Source organism: Diceros bicornis, chromosome 9, assembly GCF_020826845.1.
Source record: "Diceros bicornis minor isolate mBicDic1 chromosome 9, mDicBic1.mat.cur, whole genome shotgun sequence".
NCBI classification, from domain to species: domain Eukaryota; kingdom Metazoa; phylum Chordata; class Mammalia; order Perissodactyla; family Rhinocerotidae; genus Diceros; species Diceros bicornis.
In genome coordinates, this window is record NC_080748.1 from 73,070,052 (window position 1) to 73,086,670 (window position 16,619).

At 38.7% G+C, this 16,619-nt stretch overlaps 1 protein-coding gene across 2 annotated transcripts in view; it reads left to right on the plus strand.

Moving 5' to 3' along the window:
- The first annotated feature begins 2,853 nt into the window (after positions 1 to 2,853).
- The window catches only part of HS6ST3 (heparan sulfate 6-O-sulfotransferase 3), a 178,922-nt gene continuing 165,156 nt past the window's right edge, over positions 2,854 to 16,619 (plus strand). Inside the window, exon 1 of one of the 2 annotated variants that reach the window (XM_058548393.1) lies at positions 2,854 to 3,009. In XM_058548393.1, coding sequence (XP_058404376.1) covers positions 2,900 to 3,009 — 110 coding nt within the window. In that variant the 5' untranslated portion in view covers positions 2,854 to 2,899. The remainder of the gene's footprint in view (positions 3,010 to 16,619) is intronic. The other variant, XM_058548394.1, reaches the window with a different exon arrangement.

Here is a 16,619-nt window from a genome sequence, read left to right on the forward strand (position 1 = left end):
AATGTCAGCTTCGTAGAATGAGTTAGGGAGCTTCCCCCCCTCCTCAATTTTTTGGAAGAGTTTGAGAAGGATAGGTATTAAGTCTTCTTTGAATGTTTGGTAGAATTCACCAGGGAAGCTGTCTGGTCCTGGACTTTTATTTTTGGGGAGGTTTGTGATTACTGTTTCGATCTCCTTACTGGTGATTGGTGTATTCAAATTCTCTACTTCTTCTTGATCCAGTTTTGGAAGGTTGTATGATTCTAAGAATTTATCCATTTCTTCCACATTGTTGAATTGGTTGGCATATAGCTTTTCATAGTATTCTCTTATAATCTTTTGTATTTCCGAGGTGTCTGTTGTAACCTCTCCTCTTTCATTTCTGATTTTACTTATTTGTGCCTTCTCTCTCTTTTTCTTGGTGAGTCTAGCTAAAGATTTGTCAATTTTGTTGATCTTTTCAAAGAACCAGCTCTTGGTTTTATTAATTTTTTCTATTGTTCTTTTGGTCTCTATTTCATTTATTTCTGCTCTGATTTTTATTATTTCCCTTCTTCTACTGATTTTGGGCCTGGTTTGTTCTTCTTTTTCCAGTTCCTTTAGGTGCATTGTTAGATTGTTTATTTGAGATTTTTCTTGTTTGTTGAGATAGGCCTGTATCGCTATAAACTTCCCTCTTAGAACCGCTTTTGCTGTATCCCATAAATTCTGGCATGTCGTATTTTCATTTTCATTTGTCTCCAGGTATTTTTTGATTTCTTCTTTGATTTCTTCATTGACCCAGTCGTTGTTCAGTAGCATTTTGTTTAATCTCCACGTATTTGTGGCTTTTCTGATTTTCTTCCTATAGTTGATTTCTAGTTTCATACCATTGTGGTCAGAAAAGATGCTTGGTATTATTACAATCTTCTTAAATTTATGGAGACTTGTTTTGTGGCCTAACATGTAATCAATCTTGGAGAATGTTCCATGTGCATTTGAAAAGAATGTGTATTCTTTGGTTTTTGGATGGAATGCTCTGTATATATCTACTAGGTCCATCTGTTCTAGTGTGTCCTTTAAGGCCAATGTTTCCTTATTGATCTTCTGTTTGGATGATCTATCCGTTGGTGTAAGTGGAGTGTTAAAGTCCCCTACTATTATTGTGTTATTGTCTATTTCTGTTTTTATGTCTGTTAATAATTGCTTTATATATTTAGGTGCACCTACATTGGGTGCGTAGATATTTACAAGTGTTATATCCTCTTGTTGGATTGTTCCCTTGATCATTATATAATGCCCTTCTTTGTCTGTTTTTACAGTTTTTGTTTTAAAGTCTATTTTGTCTGATATGAGTACTGCTACCCCAGCTTTCTTTTCATTGCCATTTGCCTGGAGTATCTTTTTCCATCCCTTCACTTTAAGTTTGTGAATGTTTTTAGGTCTGAAGTGTGTCTCTTGTATGCAGCATATATATGGGTCTTGTTTTTTTATCCAGTCAGCCACCCTATGCCTTTTAATTGGAGCATTTAGTCCATTGATGTTTAAAGTAGCTATTGACAAGTATGTACTTACTGCCATTTTTTAACTTTTTTTTTTCTCAGTGTTTTAGTAGTACTTCTCTGTTCCTTTCTTTTTCTATACAGAATTGATGGTCACTTTAGTTTGACCTCTGTCTGAAAGCTGTACTCTTAACTCCCCTCCTCCCTCCTTTTATGTTTTTGATATCATATCTAACCTCTTTTTTGTGTATTTGTATCCATTACGTTCTAATCATGGAAATAGATAATTTTTCCTATTTGTGGTCTTCCCTTTTCCCCTTAAGTCAGTCCCTTTAACATTTCTTGTAGCACTAGTTTCTTGGTGACAAACTCCTTTAATTTTTGCTTATCTGGGAACATTTTGATCTCTCCTTCCATTTTGAATGATAACCTTGCTGGGTAGAGTATTCTTGGCTGTAAGTTTTTTCCTTTTAGCACTTTAAATATATCATGTCATTCTCTTCTAGCCTGTAAGGTTTCTGCTGAGAAGTCAGCTGATAGCCTTATGGGGTTTCCTTTGTATGTAACTTGACATTCTCTTGCGGCTTTTAGGATTCTCTCTTTATCTTTAATTCTGGACATTTTGATTATGATGCGTCTTGGTGTGGTCCTCTTTGGGTTTATCTTGTTTGGGGCTCTCTGTGCTTCCTGTACCTGGATGTCTGTTTCCTTCCTTAGGTTAGGGCAGTTTTCATCTATTATTTCTTGAAATAGATTCTCTGGCCCCTTGTCTCGCTCTTCTCCCTCCGAGACACCTATAACACGGATGTTAGTGGGCTTGATGTTGTCCCAGAGGTCCCTTAGACTGTCCTCACTCTTTTTGATTCTTTTCTCTTTTACCTGTTCACCTTGGGTAATTTCTTCTAGTCTTTCATCCAGCTCACAGATCCGTTCTTCTGTATCCTCTACTCTACTTTTGAGTCCCTCTAGTGAATTTTTCATTTCCAGTATTGTATTCTTCATTTCTGATTGGTTCTTTTTTATATCTTCCATTTCTTTGTTGACATTCTCACTGAGTTCATCTATTCTTCTCCCCAGATCAGTGAGAATCCTTAACACTCTTTGTTTGAACTCTCTGTTGGGTACGTTGTTCATTTCTGTTTCACTTAGTTCCTTTTCTGGAGTTTTGTCCTGTTCCCATACTTGGAATGTATTCTTTTGCCTCCTCATTTTGCCTCTTTCCCTGTGCTTGTGTCTACGTATTAGGTAGGTCAGCTACGTCTCCTGCTCTTGGATAGGTGACCTTATGTAAGTGATGCCTTAGGAGGCTTCCAGTGTGCTTCCCTCAGTTCTCAATGCCAGTCTCTAGGGTGGGCTGCCTGCCCTGGCTGAGCTGGATTAAATCTTTGCTCTAGCGGGTGGGGCAGACCCTGGGCTAGCAGGCCTCAGGGAGAACTCCAATGGCGTCTGTGTCAGCATGCCCACACCAGGCCACAACAATGGCCACCGCCAATGTACCAGTCCCTGGAGAGGTCTCACCCCTCACCGAGATGCACTCAGGGCCTATTAGGTGAGTCTCTTTTCACCACAGCACTGTGCACCTTTCTTTCTGGTGATTTTAGGATGCTTTCTGAAACGGGTGAGTTTGCGCACGGGCCCTTTAAGAGCCAGTTTTAGTTTCTTTGTGAACCCGGTTTTCTGGGGGTACTCCCCAGTGTTTTAGTAGCAGGCAAAGTCAGATATTATGCTGCTGGTCTCGATTGTGCTGGGTCCACAAAATGCCCCCAGCAGGGGCGCTCCCGGCTCAGGACCTCGCGCCTCCAGGGAGGCTGCGTACCTGTGAGCTGCTCCCGTTGGCCGTGAAGCTGGCGGCTTGTGAAGGCGGCGTTTTTCCTCTCCAGAAGGGAGTCTCTGCCTCTCCCACCTCAGTTAGGATTGTCCGTTGTTGCAGGAGTTCCTCTCATCCAGTTTTCAGTTCTGTCTCAGGGGTAACTTTTCCACGAGTAGTTGTAAATTGGTTGTGTCCATGGGAGGAGGTGAGTTCCGAGTCTCCTTACGCCGCCATCTTGACTCCGCTTCTAAAATAGCTGATTTAAATTCTGGGTTGTAAGTCCCAACATTTGGCCTGCCTCAAGGACAGTTTCTATTGATTGTTTTTTTTCATTGTATGTGTATGGGCCATACCTTCTTGGTTTTTTGCTTGTCTCCTATTTTTTGTTGAAAACTGGACATTAGCTAATAAAATACGGCAACTCTGGAAATCAGATTCTCCCCACTCCCCAGGGTTTGTTGCTGTTGCTATTGATTGTTTAGTGACTTTTCTGAAAAAATTCTGTATTCTTTTTTGTGCTTGGCCACTGAAGTCTCTGCTCAGTTATCTTAATGGTCAGCTAAGGATTAAGCAGAGATTTCCTTAAATGCCTGGAACTAATTAATCCCCCAGTCTTTGCCAAAGGCTCCAGTGTGTGGGAAACACCTTCAACACTCAGCTAAGCTATTCCTTCTTAGCCTTCATTTTCTGCTTGCACAGAGCCTCAAATTTAGCAAGAGATTAGACTTGCTTAGGTCTCCCTGAGCTTGCACACAGTCCTGGCTATAGGCACAATCCTACACGTGCTTGTGAGCTTTGAGATTACCACGAATGTGTTGGAGCTTTTCAAAACCTCCTATGGACGTATCATTCCCCATCTTTTCCTTTTAAGCTTTTTGTTTAGCGTATTGTCTCAGCTGTTACCCACTGACTCAGGTAGTTGCAATGTTAAACAATTGCCTCTGATTTTTTTTTTTTTTGGCAACCCCCCCCCCCCCCAGGAAAAAGCCTTTTCACATTGAGTGAACTTCAAGTTAAGTCATATAAAAACAGCTTTGCAAGTGGGGTCTTTCAGGGTACCGCTAAACAAGTCAACTAACGATAAGTTCTCTAGGAATGGGGCTTTGAAGATGCTCCAACTCTATTTTGGCCCTTCCAATGGCTGCCAGACTGCTGGCTTTAACTGTGATTGTGGCTGTCGGTTTTTAGAGTACTGCATATCTGAGGGTGGGGTGGGAATAGGGCGACTTAAAACACCATAAATCCTGCTCTTCTTAATGAGATTTATCCTTTTTTTTAATGCTTTATAAATTGCTACCAATCTTTAGCTAACTTTCAGAGTTATAAAAAAGTTAATTCTTACTATTTTTGCCAGTGTTCTCATTGCTTTTATAGAGGAGAGGCTTTTTGGTATTTTCACTGTATTTGGTATTTTCACTGATGCTACCTCTGACTATTGAAAGACCCAATAAATGGTGTTTGTTTATTGTTATTAATTAGGTTAATAACCTCATAAGATGAACATCATTATTATCATCTTATGAATGATAATGAAGTAAAAAGGAAGCAAATTTGTTGTCTTCCACCTCCTTTTATTATACTTTTCCCATTTCACCTGCCAGTGGGGCTTCCCATCCAAATCCATCCTCAGGAAGGCATTTGATATTAATCAATTATGTCAGATTAGTCAATTATATAAATTTCAGGACATAGGTTTCCTCTCCCAAGAAAATGTGTACTGAATCAAAGCATGTCTTTATTCTCTTAAAGGAATTTGAATCATCAGTGAGAAAAGCAGAATTTTGATTTTAAGGCAGAGAAGCCCTTTAGATGCCTGAAATAGCATTATATGGGCAGGGCAGGAGACCTTCATCTTATTAGTGGGTCTACTTTGGAGTCCACCATTGCCTGTAGGCTTGGAGATCCGTCAGGGCTCATGTGGGATGATTAGGGCACTGCCTTAGGGAGTGGAGTGCAGAGAGTAGAAGCAGCCTGGAAAACTGATTAACATTCTTGGTGGGATGTGGTGAGGACTGGCTTTATAACATGCAGCCAGCGAACTCCACATAGGATGTGAAAATCAATAGCAGAAACCCATGGCTATACCTTAGGATCAGTAACATCATAGGAGCATCTTACTTAAGAAAACAAAATGATCAAACCCTCTTGTTCGCTTGTGGGTATAGCAAATAGGCAAACCATGCTTCAGAAAAGAAATCTCTAGAAACAGTTTTCCTCTGTGGATCTTTCTGCAGAGGTGACGTAATTTCATAAATGGAAATTATTTGAAGGGTAATCTCAAAGAAAATTCTGTTGTATGTGGAGGAAATATTCTGCCTTATAACCTGGATCAGTCCTGTACCAGAAATATTAACTGTTCAAATCCTAATATGTGTGCTTCAGTCACTAGAGATAAACCATGAAGAGATTCAGAAAATGTGTTGTTCAATAGGGTTCAGAGCATCATCAGAACGTCTGAGCATGGGTTAACCCCACAGTGCTTCTCACTGTCTCACAGTGCTGGGGGGAGTGGTACTGCAAAGATGGAGAATTCAGCACCATCTCTGCTATAAACTAAAGCCAATTGTGTCCTTGTTGCCTTTTCTGCTTTTGGTTTTTAGCTTTGCTTTGTCTTGTTTTAGGAGAAGGAGGAGAAAAATCCTGCTATTAATCTGGTATTTACTTTTAGCAACATAGATCTATAGGATCATGACTTTAGAAATAGTTTTATGAATGAGGAAATTGAGGCTCAGGGAGTTTGGGTGACTGTCTAATGAAATTCATAGAAGTCAGAGAGCTGGACCTTAACCCCATACCCATGATTCCTTTTGTCCAGTGTTTGTTCCATGTTACTGCTCTATCTCACATATTCCACTTAGGTGAAATATAATATTGAGGTGAGAGTGCCTGAACATGTGCAGAAATCTCCATAAGTGTGTTTGACCTTATTATATGCACTTTGGTTATAGGATTCATACTATCTGAAAAAAAATCAATCACGCTTGATAGAGGACATCACTTAGTGTGGACACTCCATTCACTGATGCAATCTGTATTGAACTATGAACTCTTTTAGTTCATAAATAAATATATCTAGGAATGATGATTCATTTTGATTGTTGGTTTTGAAATTAACTCCAGTTCAGGCAAGAGTATTTGGACCCCATTTCCCAGCTTAAAGGGGAGGAAATGTCATGCAAATTGCTAGGAGAAGCTCCAGGTTTGTTATACTTGCAAATAGTTTATAAACAATTTGGTAGTTTCTTTTCTCTCTAGTTCAGTTTGCACAATGGTCTACTTGGAACTACGTGACCTTTCAGATTTCTTCAAAATCTATTATTCTTAATTGGATGCCATTACAAAGAGAATTTGTTGCTAATAGCCAAGATGAAATTCAACAGACTCAGAAAGATTATCTCATAGCAGACAAAATTTAGAATTTTCAATGATATAAAGGAAGAAACAAAAGGACCAGTAATAAAGGCCCCAGTTTCGAGAATTGAAAAATAAGTAACGTAGCCTTGTTATGCATCATGATTATAAACTGCTGAATTGGCGTTTACTGTGACAAGAGTCTCCAATTTATTGGATGCATGTCATTGGAATTTGCCCTTTCTTTTTATGTGTCTTTCCATGATGAATGCCAGTGCTGGGAAATGAAGAGCTCTTACCCTTTTCATACTTTGCTGAATGCTGGCGAACTTTGCCAATTGATGCTTCTATAATTTTTGCCTCAAGGTCACCCGAGGGGACAGAGTCATCCAAACAAGGTCACTGTCTACATTGAAAGTTAATAATTGTTTCTTGAAAAGTCACAGAAACATTAGGACACCATGGATGTAATTACTATAAGATGGAAAATGGATTCAGAGAATATTTTCTTTTAATAATGTAATTCATTTAAAATAAAACATGATAAATAGTGCTTGGACAACTAAGGTCATTTGGTTTGCTCTCAGTAATTCAATTAGGAGAAATCTGAAAGCGATAAGTGCATCGTAGGTGGGAGCTGTAAAAGCACTGGACTGTTAATAATTTGAGACTTCCTCATCCCTTTATATGGATGAAAGTGGATCCATTATGTGAACTGTATTGTCCTCATGTTGTGTGTGGGCCCTGAGGGAGATTGCACAAGGACCCCAAGCCAGAGGCAGCGCTTGGCTTTTGGAAGAGATTCACTGTCTTCAACTTGATTTTCAATCCAAGAAAAATGCAATAACTAGAGTTTTTTTTTTTCTTTTCTTTTCAAGTCATAATTTCAATGTCCTGAGAACGTACAGCTCTTTTGATTCGAAGTTGCTACTAAGAACTAAGGCGAACGTTCAACTATAATTTGAGAAAACATTTCGTATTATAGCAAGCTTGGACTAGCTGAGCTTCCCTAGGCCTGCAGACCTGATGAGCACGTGGGTTAGTTTTTAGTTCTTTTTCTACAACGAATTCTTAGCCTTAGGTAGGCTGCTCTCCACCATCCGGCAGACACTGGGAGTGGAATCTAAATTTAATTTAGCCCGAAGCAGATCTGCTAACAGTGTTCATGTTTTCCAAAGAAAAAAATTAGAATGCGTGGTGTGACAATTACAAATACATTTATGAAGACAATGAGATTGTCCTGAAAAATTCTAGAAATGTGATTAGCACATGTATGCTATACCTCAAAGCTAAATAGGGCTTTTAAAAAGTTGTATCATATGTCTGATTGTTATAACATATGTCTGGTTATCCATTTGTTGTTAGTGCCATGGAGTTGATTCTGATTCCTAGTGACCCCGTGTATAGCAAAGTGCAAGCCTTCCTACTCTTTTTGTGCCATCCTCTCACCTTCTGGCCCTATATCAGACAGTTTTCCATTGCTATTCATAGGATTTTCATGGCCAATTTTTCACAAGTAGGTGGCCAGATTCTTCTTCCTCTGGTTATCCATAGCATGATTTGTATCTAAATAATTAAGAATTATCCATAGTCTTTTGATTCTGTTCTTTATCAATGAAGTTGCGCAAAGCAAGTTGTCTAGACACTGCCTTTTCCTAATGGCTTTTCTTAGTATTAATCAGTGTAACAGGCCTTTTGGCTGTTAAATGCAATGCCTTGTACCAAATGTTAACTGACTTAAAAAAATTTTTGTAACACGTCTAGGAAACTACAGTGACCATTTGGAAAATTGAAGTGGTGTATATGTTGGAGTATGGAGATATTCTGATGACATTTTATTTTAAGCAAAGCTGAAAGTAGTAAAGTTATTCTTAAACAAGTTCAAACTGAAATCATTATATAGATACGATGGGTAACTTGTGTCCATTCTCTGAGAGGCTAAAAGGAAAAATTCTTATCTGAGTCTGATATACTTTCATCTACCAGGGAAAAGTTAGAAAAAAAAGAAAGAAGAGACACTTTCCGGCAGTAGCAAAATGATCCTAGCTTGAAAAACCTTTCTGGAGTTTAGCTTCTTACTTTACCTTCTTATTTTGCTTTCTTCACTTGGAAATCTGAGCCTCTTACACATCTTACCTTTAGTTTTCTCCTATTTATCATGATATATCTTCTGAAGATTTTATCCTTTCCAATGACTTTAATTCTCCCCTTCCTAGAGATGATTTCTCGAAATATATTTAATAAATTTTTGTTTTGGTCTTTAGTCCTAGATTTCCAGCTGTCACTAAATTCACTGACTTCAAGTTGGTAGCTCAAAATTGGCCATGATGGGAGTATTTAAACCAGAGAAATTGGTAAGTACTACAAATTACACTCCCCCTACCTGGAACCGGTTGTTAAAATATTTACCAGCACACCATTAGCTGTCACCTGATTTTTGTAGTTTCACTTCAAACACAACGTGTATAAAATAGAACGCATTTATCGAACCAGCCATCTCTCACCACACTCAGATTTTCTCTTATTCCCTTAGGGACAGCACCGTTATTCTACTCAATCTCTTAACGTTGAGTGTCTCTAGACCCAGTCCTTGGTCCTTTTCTTTTCTCTACTACATCTACACTTACCTCTTTGGGAATTCGTCTTGTCTCATGATTTACATACAGTTTATATCCTGAGCACATCCCAATTTATATCTCCACCTCAGACTTCTCTGTAGATCCCTATATTTAATTGCCTATTTAACATCTCCACTTGGATTTCTAATGGATATCTCAAGCTCAACACATGCTGAACTGCACTCTTAATCGTCTGCACAAGTCTGCTCCAACCCCAGTCCTCTCTCTCTCAGTTTATAGCGATTCCATCTTTCTAGTTGTTCAGGCAAAAAAACCCCAAACAAATCCCTTTGACTCTTCCTATCCAATCTAATCACTTCCTATCCAATTTCTCAGGAGGAAATCCTGTTGGTTCTACCATGAAAATATATCCCAATTCTGCTCACTTCTCACCACCTCCATTGTTGTATCCTCCATTGCCACTGTCATGTCTCACTTGGATTACTGCAGAAGCCTCTTCATGGATCTCCCTGTTTCTATCTTTGCTCCTTTATAATTTTTCCTCAATGCACAGAGTGATCCCTGAAAGTGTAAATCAGATCATGTTACTCCTTGGCTCAAATGATCTACTGGCTCCTAGTTCACTCAGAGTGAAAGCCAAAGTCCTTACTATGGCCTGTAAAAGCCTACAAGATTTGCTCCGGATTTACTGTGATTTCATTTCCTATCATACTCTTCTTACTTACTCTGAAGTAGCTATACTGGCCTTCCTGCTGTTCATTGAACTTGCTAGACATGCTCCTGTTATTCTTTCTGCCTGGATTTTCTTCCCTCATATACTGACTTGACTAGTTCCCTCCATCACATTCAAGTCTTTGCTCATATCGCCCCTCCTCAAGGACGCCTACTCTGACATCTTTATTCAATATGGCATCCTCCCCACTTCTTCTCCCCTCAGTGATTATTCCCTGATACCCTGTTCTACTTTTTCCATAGCACCTAACATCTTCACACATACTACATCATTTATACATTTATCGTGTTTATTGTTTATTATTTCTCTCCTCCACCAAAAGTCAAGCCACATGAGAGCAGGAATGTTGGCTGTTTTGTTCCCTGGTTCATATCAAGCATGAAGAGCTATGGCTGACATGTAGTGGAAACTCTATAAATATCTATAAATGAGTGATCTACCTTGAAAGGCAGTTCATCTTTGACTTTTATTTCCTTCCCACAACCCATCTATACTGAAGTCCTTCCTCTTTTAAGTCCTTCCTTGGTGAGTCCTCGAGCTCCGAAGGGCTTGAGGAATAGGGTAGGTTCTTAACAAGTGGGTTTCTTTTGGGGTTTTGGTCCAGTGGCTGAGACTGGGATGAGGGCTATGTTTACCTGAAACAACAAGGAACAGAAAGAGTGCAAGAATGAGTGCTGAATATCAAATTGGGAAGTAGAATTCACTTTAAGTCCAAGAGGCATGTGAAAACTTGCCTGGAAACAGCCGATAGAGCTAAAGGGTCAGAAGACTTAAATACAAGAATGATGCAGGAGGGGATGCAAAGGGTGAAAACTCAGGCCAAAATAGGCCTGGAGGTCTTGTGGTATATATTTACTGTCCTGCAACAACCTGCTATGTTTGAGTGGATAAGTCTGGTAAAGCTATGTAATAACGGTAGATAATTCTGCCTTTCTGATGTTTCTTCTGTTCCTTCTATCCAGTAAATTCCTACTATTACCTAAATCCCTGTTAACTTTAGAAGTGATTCAGGTGAAAGGGATAATTCGGTACATGTGTGTGGTGATGGGTTGTAATTAGTATTTTGGTGGTGAACATGATGTAATCTATGCAGAAATAGAAGTACAATGATGTACACCTGAAACTTTTACAATGTTATAAACCAATGTTACTGCAATAAACAAAAAATTAAAAAAAATAAAAAAAGAAGTGATTCAGGAATAGCCTGTTCTTTCTAATATCCTTTCTCTAATCCATCCTTTATCTCAATACCAGATTCATCTTCCAGATCACAGTGTTGATCCTGTCACTCCTTCCTTTTAAAATCCTTTTGGGTGTCCCCATTGCCCACTGGATTAAGCCCTGACTTATTAGTCTAGAATTCAAGGTTTGACTCCAACCCATGTTTTGAAACTTCTTTCTCCCTTACTTCCCTATAATCAGTCACTTATTTATTCATTCAACACGTATTTGTTGAGCTCCTAGTATGTGCCAGGAATGAGCAAAAGTTTCTTATCCTAGCTGTACCATTCACCATTTTCTAAGTCTACATTACATTCTTGTCTCTATCCCTTTCCTAATGCCATCCTCTTTTTCTGGAATGTTCTTTTCATCACAGTTCTGACTATAGAAATCATATTTATCTTTCAATACTTAGTTAAAATGCCTTGTCTTTTACATGATCATCCCTGATCATATCAGTTATTGCCCCATTTTCTGATCTAGACTCAACATGGTATCCACACGATAGACAACCTTGTCCCTCTTGCTATCCTTGCCTTGGCTCCCTTGCTGCACCCTCCTCTCCGGGTCAGTGAATCTACTTGCCATTCCTCAGCATCTTATACCCTCCTCATCTCATGCTCTGGCTCACATTTCTCTTTGGCTTGCAGAACTCTTACTTCTTCAGCTGTTAAAGTGAGCCCAAAAGCATCTCCAGGAAATATTTCGCTGTCTGCTTCCGCCCTTGGACCATGTCACAATAATCCCTCCTTCCTTCAGTCATTGTTAGCATCTGGTTTTATCTATATCAGGGTACTTGCTTCATACTGTTTTGTATTCAATGAGTTATTTACATGCCTTTTCCCTCACGTGGCTTTAAGTTCATTTGGACCACAGAAACCATCTTCTCCTTGGCTTTCTATTCCCATAGTATGTGGTCCAATTCTTTGTTCATAGGAAGGTCTTCAGTAAATGCCTTGGAATGAATGAATGCATCCATATTTGGCTCCATATATTACTGTCATGACACATATCAGATATGTAGAAGCTTAATGCCTGGTATACAGTCTCATATATATGTATGTGTATATATATACATATATATATATATATACTGTATGAAATTCTATTATATATAATGCAGTCATATAATACAGTCTATATATAAACATACACATATATACACACATCTGTGAATGTATAAAATATACTGTATTAAATTTCTACTATGTACCTGGTGTGTGTGTGTATACATATAATATATATGTGTACATGTATATATATAATACTATATTAAATGTCTACTATTTTATATAATACAGTCCTATAGTACAGTTTCTCTCTATATACATATATATAAACACATCTGTGTATGTATATAACTGGTATATATATATAACATATATACCCACATATGCATTTGTGTATATAGATATATATATAATTTGGTATGCAGTTCCTGGTACACAGTAGAAGCTTAATACCGTTTCCTTCCCTTGGGCTAAATGTATTGAGAAAGCTCTCTAGTTAACTAACAGAAAGTACAGGCCAAAGCATCATGGTGTCATGGCTGTCTAGTGCAGGACGTGGACCGTGTGTGAAAGCAGTGACATGTTGGCACAGGCCCCTTGGATGCCTCTTGGCATGGGGAACATTCTGTGAGCTGTGAGAGTGTTCTATATGCCTCCTGATGGGGACGAGAAACAATGGCACTTTTCCAATTCTTGCCCTTGTCCCTTTGTCACAGATGTTCTGACACTGTGCCTGTCAGGCCAACCCTCTTATTGGTTCCTAACTCTTTTTTCATCTCAAGGAGCAACCATCTCTCCAGGAAAAGATTAGTCCTTCTGGAGCATTGAGAAATGTAGTGCTGGGGCATACTAAGTGACTCTTCTGTGAGAAAAACAGATTTCACTGAGTGTAAATCCATTCTTTCTCATTCAAACATAGAAAATTCACTCCCTGCCAGTCATCAAATCAGTAAATCTCCGACTATGGTTGAGGCCTAGGAAGAGATGCACAAACACACTTTTTGTTGCCTTTCCTTCCATTCTCTTCACTTCTCTTCTTTTTCCTTTCTTTTCTCTTCTTCCCTTCCCTCCTGTCCTTCTCTCCCTTCCTTCCCCCTTCTGTTCATCTTTTGCTTTCTCATTCTTGATCTTTAAGATATAATTCTGCTTTGATGTACTTGGTACACCAAGAAAAGGTGCTGATGGCTAAAATAACCTTTGTCACCTTATATTGAATTGTTGATATACAGGTTTACAGTTTGAGAGCATCTCACCTATTTGTTCTTTACTATACAGGGCATTAGAACAAATTGTTTTGTATGTTTTTTGAAAGGCAGATTGGCTTCAGTCAAATAGGTGCTTGGTAATCTGTGATGTGAATTATGCCTTCAGTCTCTGAGGACCTTTGTGAGGGTATAGCTTCTGAAAATATTGCTGCAGTCAGAAATAGGACTCATAATTACTCTAAAACTGTAAATTTTAAAAGGCATTGCTGGGCCATCTTCGACCTCATATTTGTTTGCTATTTAGAAATACCATAAAAACAAGCAGCACTGATAGAGGAAGTGAGGAGAACTTTATACGGTGTCACAAAATTCCAATCGCATCATAATAGTCATCAATGAATTGATGACTAAACTCTGGTGGTCGACTGTTTGCTCTGCAAGAAAACAGAAATGCTTTTTTAAAAAAAATGTTTAATGTCAGTACTATTTGGGGTCTTGTGTTTGCTAAAATCTTTTCTGAGGTGAATGCAGAGCCAGGGGAAGTTCACTTTATTACTCACCCCAGTCTTGAACCCAGAGAATTAGAAAACTCAATTGTCTGTTCACAGTGTGTGCTTAATTCTTATCTTCCATTCCCTCCCAAAGAAACAGAGGCTGAATAGTAGGCAATGTGTAAAATCTTTTGAAATTTTTGTTTTTAAATTCACCACTTGCAAAAAATAAATATCCTGATTGAAATAAAAGAAATCTACAGTGACCCAGACTCTCTATGGTTTATTTTTAATCGTCAATGTACGAACACACATCCCATCTTTATCTCTTTTACATATACTAGATGTGCCTGTTCCTAAAGCCGTTGTTATTAGAAAGAAGCCTGGAGTTAACATGTCTGAAGTGATTATTTAATTTGACAAGGGCAGTACCAATTTTTCCCCTCAAGTGTTTACATCACAAAATGTTGGAGAAGGAACTTCTTGGCTGTCTTCACTGGCTCACCAGAAATTTTCATTATTTTAGAGGTGTTTATAAGTGGAGGGAAAAGATCACCTGAGCCCTTAGGACATTGTTAAGTTTTTATTTTCTCTCTGTCAATATCCATAAGGGGAGAGCTAAATGAGCATCTTAGTTCCTTACTTTATGCTTTTCAGTTCATCCGAATTTCTCATCCTAACACACTCATGGTGACAGGGACTAGAGAAACTGTGAACCCCTGACAGTGGGTAGGTCGTCAACTTTCCTTAAGGAGGCTAAATCACGGGATGTTTCCAATATGTTAGAAAACGTGCTTCAAAGTCTAGTTCAACGGGGAGTACCAAAGTGTTTGGAATGCACAAGATTATTACTTATCTCCAGGAGGGTGAATGCCATAGAAAACATCATCATCATTTCGAATTCTTACTCAAAACTTGTGAACAGGCTATCAAAGGGAGGACTGCTGATTTTTGCTTAGGCTTTTTCATTTGTATCTATCCCAAAATAGTTAGTCTTCTTGGAAGCCCGTGCAAAAGAACTAGTCCTTTCATTGACAAGATTGTTCGAAGATCCTGCAGTATATCTGTAATGAGCTGTCTCCAGGAAGAAAATTCTGATTGTAGACTGATGAATATCACGACTGCTAGTGCTGAGGAAAAGCAGGCATTGTGGATAAAGGGTAAAATGAAACTGCCAAACACCCACAGATGTTGTCCCTTCTGTGCTAACCAGATGCATATTTTGTTCCTGGAAATTGGACGGGAATGGCTGGGAAAGGAGAGACAGTCAGACAACACTGTGATAGAGAGGAGGAATGTCTCCCAACCTTGTTTATCTGTTAACCTTGCGTCAGGCTGTTCAGGGCTCTCTACATCTTATGAAAGGAGATCCTGCATCTCAAGAACAAAGGAGTAGGCTGAGCATAGTTCGTGGTTGTAATAGATGTCACCATTTTCATTGTTATTATGATAACCACAATTATAATTCAGAATCTGTGGTTGCCAAGAGGAAATTAGATAGTGTATAAAACATAGCAATAGACATAATCCCTTCAAGAGCTTCCAATTCAGACTAATATTTCTGTGGCTTTGTTCATAACCTAGGAGAATTATGAAGATTGCCTTTGATCTACTTTTGAAAAAGCATTATTAAAAATAACTCGTGATATTTTTAAAATGCAAGAAAAATAAATTACAGTAATGGGCCTAGATGCCAGGTATAAAGTTATATGCTGAGTTGAGCAGAGCAGACCACTAATGCAATTAGTAATTTATTCTCCAATAATGGTTTTCATCCATGATTTCTTAGGATGCTTTACAATATAACAATCATATACCCTTTCATTTATTAAGGGAAGCCTCATTTTATTCCCATCACAAATCAAAAGTTCGGGTTCAGAAGTTATTGGTGAAACTCATCTTCCAAAAGAATGAGTAGAAATACATTGTTGGAACTAATTCTGAACATATTTCAAACTTCTGCTCACTTTGGAACTAGAATAAGGGCCAGGAAACTAAATGAAACCAAAATATGATGGTATGGTAGAGGTGTGTTTGGGACCAAGGCTCTGGGCTCAACAACTGGGCTACAATAAAACTCTTTCCTTTGGCCAGTGTTCCACTCTGAGCCCTTTGGAATGGACTGGGAGAAGGAGAATGAGGGACAAAAAAGGTGCCATAGGGATCCTGGTTGGATTCTCCAACAAACTGGCTGTACTGAGAAACTAGGGCTGATGTCCTCAGCTCCAAGCATTAGGCGGGTTCTAAATCTTAAATTTCATAGCAGACCAACTTGTTTTACATATATTATACATAAAACAGTCTAGTGGTTTCTCTAAAGCCATATTTGGGATGCCTCTCCACTCGATGCATGTTGTCAAAACCTAGATGTGTCCTGGCCAAATGGATTATTCTGACTTCTTTAATTTTATGTGTGTATGAGAGTGTATGTGTGTGAGAAACAGAGAGGAGGGGGGTGGTGGGGGAGGAAGGGTGAGGAGGGAGAGAGAATGCATGTGCATGAGTCTCTGTGGCTTTTTTTTGCTGGCACATGCCTCAAACAGCAAAGCAAGAAAGGTAGACCCCAGTCAGTTCTAATGTTTATTCAGTACAAGCAAAAAGAGACATATTCTTTCCTTATTTTTATTTATTGCAAAGCAAAATTATAAAAATAGCAAGGATAATTTTAAAAAGCAGAAGGAAAAAGACATTATCTAGAACTCATTCACTTATAAGAGGCTGACTAGAGCAAGTATCCCCAAGTGCATCCTGTCATTGTT